Below are 7,602 nucleotides of genomic sequence, written 5' to 3' on the forward strand. Positions count from 1 at the left end.
ATCGATGCAGTCCTTGCTGTTGCTTTTTTGCCATGAAGACGCCTTAACTCAGGGACATTTATTATCCTCTCCCCACACTGCCGTAAAGGTCTGAGATTAAGAAGAACAAAGGCAAGATAATTAAGCTCTTTACAGGAGAAAAAACAGATCAAACTATTTTCTACGTCTTGAAAAGAATTGGAAATGTCTAGACAGAAGACACACAGAATTGGTCTCAAATGTATTAATTTCAATAAGAAGCTGAACCCTTGAATTACAGGAAAGAGACTGAGGTCTGCTCCTCCTCCGAAAACTTTCCACAGCATTACCTTACCCTCCCTGTGACTCTGACATCCTTTATCCCGCCTGTGATATTTATATCCAATAGCAGGGGACTGTAATCTGGGTCACCAACAGCCTGGACAGCCACTGACAGCCCTCAGCAAGAGCTGCTGGAAAGGCAAGCAGCACTGCAGAGTCCCAGCTCCGTGCCTCTGAAAACTGGTTCTTACTGGGGGGAAAAGGAGAGGAATGGGAAAGGTTTTCATCTATCTGGGAACTCATACTGCAAGTTGAGTTTCCCTCCAGGTCATGAGGGTTTGGGATGCTCTCTCCTCCCGCCACAGGCACACAGGGGTCACAGAGGCTCCCTCTACTTAAGGGGAACCTGTACACAACCTCAATAAGCCAGTTTGCATAAGACATCCAACCCTGGGGGCATCTGAGCTTCAAGTACTAATAAGGTTATTGCAGGCTGCAAGAACATACTTCTGTCATTTAGATTGGTGATGTGACAGCAGAAAGGCAAGCAAGTCACAGCAAAACGGCCCACTTAGACACCGTCAAAGACCTGCTCATCCAGACACAGAGCTGGAGGAATAAAATTTTCCCAGCTCAGCAATTCTCTGGGATTTCACAAGAAAACAAGCATGAGCAAGAGAAGGAGGCCCTCTTAGATGGCTAGAACAAAACTAGCAGAGAACCGAAACCACCATGAACCGAAACCCCCTGCCCTGGTGGAAGTTCTCTCAAAATCAGTCTGGTCAGATCAAAAGTTTCCAGTTCATAATAGCAGCATTTCCCATTGGTAACCCCTTCCCCAAGAAACCCCTTTCCATTCCCACCCAGGCTGGGAGAAGAACCTTACCTGACACGCATTGTACAGAAGCTGATGCTCAAATTTCTTGATCCCCAAAATGTTCTGGAACATCTCGTAGAGCTGCTCCTTGCTAAGGATGAGCTCCGAGGCAGCGCTCGCCGTCATCCTGGCCTGCTGCTTGCGGGGATCCTCTTCCCCACGGTAAATAGCATCAAACTTTGCCATCCAAGAGCTCAGGACCGTCTCCTTGCTGAGACCATCAATTTCTGGCAGGCTGCGCACTCTCTTCTCAATGTGCTTCTTGAAGACCTCCCGGGAGTCATTCGCCGAGCACCCTCCACTCTGCACCATCCTAGCAACGCGGTCGCTTTTCAGGAAAACCTGCAAAAAAAGGGTGACTTCAAATGGTGTCAGTTAAAAAACCAAAATCCTCCTCGAGTACCACAAAACACAGTTCCAGTGCTGGGAAACCTGCTAACTGGCTGCCAGTACACTTTCCAGCTTCTCACTCAGCAACCACTTGTTGCCAGACGGACAGAGGTTTCAGCTGTACTTGGGGAAGCGTAATGAAATCAGGTGAAGCTTCTGCTTTGCGTCCGATAATACAGAACATTTTGATGCAATTAGAACTTCATGCGATGCTGTAGTCCCACCTCACCGGATATATAAATGCTCTTTGGGAAAGCAAGATATCTTGCTCTATCAAATGTTTTAATAAGGAAGTTATTGCGCAACTACAACCACCTAGCCAAATTCTGCCCTATTAGAGGGAGCCCACTCATCCTGGTCAAGTCAGCAGCATTGCATTGCATTTATCCTGGTAGTCAGGCCCCTGGGAAACCTCCGACCAGTGCAAGGACCAGGCTTACATTAAGCTACTAGACCAGAGGAGACCTTTGCAGACTGCCCTGTTATCAGAAGATGAGAGGAATGGCATTCTATTAATTTAATGTTACCTTCAGTTAAATAACACGTGTGTCTCCACTTTTCCCATACCCTGGTCTTTCCAACCTGGGCAGCCAGCACTGGAAGAGTATAGTTAAAATGCCCCAGGAAAGGACAAGAACCAATGGCCTAATCTTGGCAAACAGATGGGTAAACACCAAGGCAACTCAGATCATTCAAAGGCACACAGCTGGTGGCATGGCCACTGGTGGACAAGGCCAAATCCCTTCCTGCTCCAGCTCTGCTGTAGTAGCACAGGATGGTTCAGCATGGCTTGAGCTGCCTAGGAAGGCTCTGCAGAGAGAGCAGCCTGCAAGGGGCAGGACACTGACAGCAGGACAGAGGGAGAGGCACTTGATTAATATGTTCTTCTCACTGCAAGAGCAGCAGAAGGGTCAAAACTCAACAGACCCCTGCAGGCCAGGAGATGCCGTGGGAGCAACGCAGAGCTGAAGGGCAAGAGGGACAGGAGGATATTGTGTTGGCTCTCCTCTCCCAAGCCTTGAACATAGGAGAGCAATCGATGCCCAGCAAGAACTGCTGTTTTATTAATAATGCTGAGAATGGATGAATGCAGCAGGCTGGGAAGAAGCTGTGCCAACACAGGGGTGTATCTGTCAGTTCTCAATAACTAAAGAGCTTGAGGACGACCTAAGGACTTGGTAGATTTTTTTTAATACCATTCAGCAACATGGCACTCCACGTACCCAGATGCTTGATGGCACAGGCATCTGTCAGCAGTGGTAGTGGGTTTTGCTCCAGGACCAGCCCAGAAATGCTGCTGAGGAAGAGCTGGGCTGTTTCCTTCCAACATCACTCTGCTGGGGAGCTCTCCCTGCAGATGAGACGGGCAGGATGCCACCAGCAGCCTCTTCAGTTCATGCTGAAATGATACCAACATGCTTCCTTGGAGAGGAAGGATATCACTCTTAAATAAGAGTGATAACACTCCAGGTGTGTGTAGGTGCCTTTAAGTAATAGGTGAGAGCTATCAAACTCCAAGCTCCCAACGCAGCCGAGGAAGTTCTCAGCACAGTGACTGCTGGAAATGGTGGGAGGTCATGGCAAACGGCTCTGCTGTGGCTTCCTCAGCTTCCATGTCCCCTCTCTCATTCCAGGCACCTTTAGCCTGACCCTGTGCGAAAGCACCAATGACTTCCCACACCCGCCAGCACCAGCAGCTGTTGTTATCCCTGGCCCTCACCCATGTCAGAGGGGTGAAGGCACCGAGGGCAGAGACCTGACTCCTCATCTCCCCTCAGCCCAGATTTGTCCTCCCTGGGTGCAGAACAGCAGCCAGAAGAGGAAAAGAGGGTTGGGGCTGGCAGAGAGGAGGCAGGCACACAGGAGTGCCAGTCAGACACAAAGCAGCAGAAAAAGACTGTGAAATAGGAAGATAAAAAGATAAAAGAGGTGTTCTGTCCTGCAGAGCAAGCTGCTTTCTTTAGAAAATACCAGGTGAATCGCTCAGCTGTGAGACTGCCTGGTAGGACTGCAAGGAGTCAAGAATTGCTGGAGCAAAATCCTAGCGTGGCTGCACACACCAGCGCATGCAGAAGGGAACTGGCCTCTGTGAGCTGGGTCAGGCATCTCCTGCCATGTCCATAGATGAGCCCCCCATGGTCCTGGCTTTGTCTGTCCACAGCAGAGTGGACACAAGTCCAACAAAGCATTTCCATAATACTCACTGAAAGGACTTGCTGCATAAAGTGTTAGTTGACAGACAAAGCTTTACTCGTAGAAGTAAAAGGACATCAAACAGGCTCTCCTGGAGCATCTGTGGGAGCGTGCTGGGCCCATCTTGCACCCATGGATCTGCAGCATTCCTATAGGCACAACAGTGCTTTGCAGACCAGCAATGAAGCCTGCTCAGCTCACCCAATCTTGTAATTTGATAGCAGCCTGTGAACTAGTCTAAGACTGGCCATCACACTTAGCTGAAAGTGCACAGCCGTAAATTAAAGGAGAAGAAAAAGAAAGTTCTGGTAAAGGACACAGAGCGATGCATTACGCTTTTTGTGGCTTATTTTAGGTAGGATAGAGCAGGTGGAGTGTCCAGTTGAACTGAAGACATAGGGTTTGCAGACAACTAGTGCTGATCAACTATCCTTTATACGTTTGATTGCTTGGGGTAATTATACAGCATTGGACTTCTGGGTCCTGGTCAGGACACACTTTCAGCCAGACCCACCAGTGAAACAGGGAGGTATTTTGCCTGTTTTTAAGCAGTTTCCTCTTCCTGCCCGATAGTCTTATCTGACACTGCTCTTACATCCTAAAATGCAACTCATGCCATCTTGAAAACTTTCTCCCAGAGCATCTGCTCAGTGAAGCTGTGATAAACTGATGATCCCTTGGCAATTTCTGTTCTGATAAGAGATGTAAATTACTCTCAGCTTCCTTCCTGTACAGAGAATGATGGAGCAGTAACTACTAGGCCAGTTTAATAGAATTAATCCAGAGATAATTTGTGCTTTCCTTACACAGAAGCAGCTGCTGCTGCCATTTTTTATAGAGTTGAAATTCTCTTCAGTTTTGGTATCTGATTTTGGTCCCCTTTTCGATTCCACTTTCAGAGCAATATTTTATGTAGGCAATTCAAAATCTTCACCTTTTATGACAGAATAGCTCTAGGGAGAAAGAGAAATGGTTTGCAGAAAGGCTAGTAAAAAAAAAATAAATAACCAACACTCCTTGTACAAATCACAAGCACTGATTTCCTTCAAAAAAAAAAAGAAGCTTTTTCCTTCAGAGAAAAGACATGAAAGGAAGCATAAAGGGCTGCACACAAAGAGGTGCAAAAAGACAGACATGCATAATTATTCTTTTGCACAATTATGAATGATGCCTCATGTTTTTTGGTATCATCTAGTTTTGTAGATGTACATCCTCCTCCCTCCTCTCTTTGCTTTACAGCACTTGTCATATCAAAGAGAAAATACAAGACTTGCTGAAAATCTCAAATTCAATTAGACACAACGCAAAAGCTTCAGCAAGAACTGAATGTGCTGCCCAGTTTTCTCTTGGTATTTTTCATAAGGAGCATGTGACATTTATTTTATGTCATGTCATCTTCCCTGTTCCAGAGTATACTGTTCAAAAGCATCAGGAAGGTATTTTTCAGCTTAAAGGAAGGACTATCCTGCTCACAATCAAGCTATAGGATACACCATGGTGTAGGGGTTGCCATGGTTGCCATATGGCTGCATGTTCAAACCCTGAACCTCACAAACCTTGTGATGTACCAGACATGAGATGGAAGAAGCCCTGCACCTGCCTTTATTTTGTGCTGTCTGATAAAGGACAATCCATTAGTTCAGAATTTGACTTTGTCTGTGAATAGAAGTGAGAACGAGGATTCATATGAATATTGTATTGTCTCTCCTTACCTCATAGTAGCTCTGGACAGCATTTATAAATGCTTCATCTGCCACAATCTGGGTTTCTCCGTTGAGAAAGGCCTGGAAACGATCTTTGATTGTCTGGAGCTGCTGCTTACTTATCTGCAAAACGTGACAGAAGGAGAAATTTAGTCAATAAAGGTTTATGTATGAGAAAAAAATAACCTCACTAACTCTTCTGCAATATCTTATCAGGGTGCTTATGGTGTGCACTTCTGCTTTCCTTTGGGGACAGCAGCAATACAGGAGGAATCAGCCACATGTAGGTACACACACATGTGCACTTTTCACCCTGGCTAGTTCATTTAAGCATCATGAGCACTTCAAACCACCCTGAACATCATTTCTGAACAACTCTGCCACCACAAAACGCACACAAGACTTTTACCACTTCAGGTACACCTCAGTCAAAAGCAAGCTGCTGCGTGCATGCTTGTTTCAGTGCAATCTCTTCCCCATTTAGCCTCTCCTCCCCTTCAGAAGAGGTTTCATCACCAAATGGGAAGTCTTGCGAGCTGGCTGTTGAAGATGCCATTCATCAGGTCTTTCCTCATTTGTTTTTTTTCCTCCTTGCTCATTTCTTCTGGCTTTTCATATATAAAACACCAGTCAGGACCAGTGGTGAAATAATTTAATGTAATATAAATAATTCAAGGGCAAACCTGTTCTCCTTATCCAAGCAAGGACTTTCTCTGCTATCTCTTTGCAGCTCAAAACAGTTTCTGTCCAGCATATAGCTGGTCTAACTTACAAGACAGTTCTAATTTTGTCACAATTACATCAAGAGAAAATTTACAAGGGTTTGTTCCAGCTTTGTAAAATAAGATGCCATTATTCTGCCAATTTATCTGCCAGTTTTAAACCAGATACAGGTAAAACAGTGATAGGACAAGGGGAAATGGCTTTAGACTAAGAGAGGGTAGATTTAGTTTAGATATTAGGAGGAAATTTTTCACTCAGAGGGTGGTGAGGCACTGGAACAGGTTTCTCAGAGAAGTTGCGGATGCCCAATCCCTGGAGGATTCAAGGCCAGGTTGGATGGGGCCCTGGGCAGCCTCATCTAGTTCCAACCCTGTCCACAGCAAGGGGGTTGGAACTAGATGATCTTTAAGGTCCCTTCCAACCCAAACCATTCTGTTATTCTATATAAAAGCCTCCACCTCTTCAGCTTGTAGTGCAAAGTCACAGCAGGCACACAAATCGGTCAAGGCCAGTACAACATCTTAAGATCCAGCTAACACTCATGCTGAAGTGCTGCAGGGATTTAACTGGTTTACTACATGGCTACTCCTTGTTTGAGGACAAGAATTAAATTAAACAAAAGAGAAGGAAGCAAACAAGATGTATATATGACAACTTAAAACTTAAAGGGAAAAGATAGTAAGAATTAGGACAACTATTTACTAAGGACCAAAAAGCCTAGAGAAGAGGGGTTATTTCCTCACATGTATGCCAGCAGAAGAAGTCAGCCCATTAGAATGGAAGAGACAAATAAAATTAATGGCTCTAAGTGCCTAAATGGCTTTGAATAAAGTATCAAAAACTACAAAAATCCAAGCAATAGAGCACAATGAAGCCTGGTAAACACAGCTAGTGATAAAAAGCAGGAGTGGGACCACTTGGAAAATGCAATGATAAATATCACTAGATGTAGATGATGCGCCACGTGGGGTGTCGAGGGACTGTAATAACGAACATCATGAATACTGGTAATTAATTCTGCAACACCACGCTGAGGAGGGTTAGTGAGCAACGGCAATTGATGTGATAATCTGGGATTAGTTTAGCCTGATGCTTATGGAGAGATGTTCATCAAAGTGACATAAAGCAAGACTCAACAGGCTCTGCTTCAGAAAACACGGAACAGCCTTCGCCACGCCTGTAGGCACTGTAAAGACAGGTCATTCCCACCCCAAAACAGCAGCCCACACTTCACAGAGCCTCATACATGCATCAAGGCTCAGCATCACAGGTCTGGAACAAGGACTGTCCCTCCTAACATACCCTCAGCCTTGGTCACCACCTGCAATGAGCCCTGTGTAAAAGCACTGCTGAAAGCCTCTGGGTTTAAGGTTGGCAGGAGCTAATTTTTGGCTACAAGAGTCCAGACACCTAAGACCCTTTGTGGTGTTCGCCAATAGCACCCTAGACATCATGAGCCCTTGGGCAACATGCACA

The 7,602-nt window shown here is 45.6% G+C and overlaps 1 protein-coding gene across 7 annotated transcripts in view; it reads right to left on the reverse strand.

The window, feature by feature from the left end:
• The window catches only part of CADPS (calcium dependent secretion activator), a 176,209-nt gene extending 170,689 nt beyond the window's left edge, over nucleotides 1–5,520 (reverse strand). For all 7 annotated transcript variants that reach the window (XM_029084774.1, XM_029084776.1, XM_029084775.1 and 4 more), the window contains exons 1-2: nucleotides 5,413–5,520; nucleotides 1,127–1,459 (exon numbers count right to left, since the gene is read on the reverse strand). In XM_029084774.1, coding sequence (XP_028940607.1) covers nucleotides 1,127–1,429 — 303 coding nt within the window. In that variant the 5' untranslated portion in view covers nucleotides 1,430–1,459; nucleotides 5,413–5,520. The remainder of the gene's footprint in view (nucleotides 1–1,126; nucleotides 1,460–5,412) is intronic.
• Nucleotides 5,521–7,602: the final 2,082 nt, after the last annotated feature.

The sequence above is a fragment of the Antrostomus carolinensis genome, unplaced genomic scaffold (assembly GCF_000700745.2).
Source record: "Antrostomus carolinensis isolate BGI_N321 unplaced genomic scaffold, ASM70074v2 scaffold5394, whole genome shotgun sequence".
NCBI classification, from domain to species: Eukaryota; Metazoa; Chordata; class Aves; order Caprimulgiformes; family Caprimulgidae; genus Antrostomus; species Antrostomus carolinensis.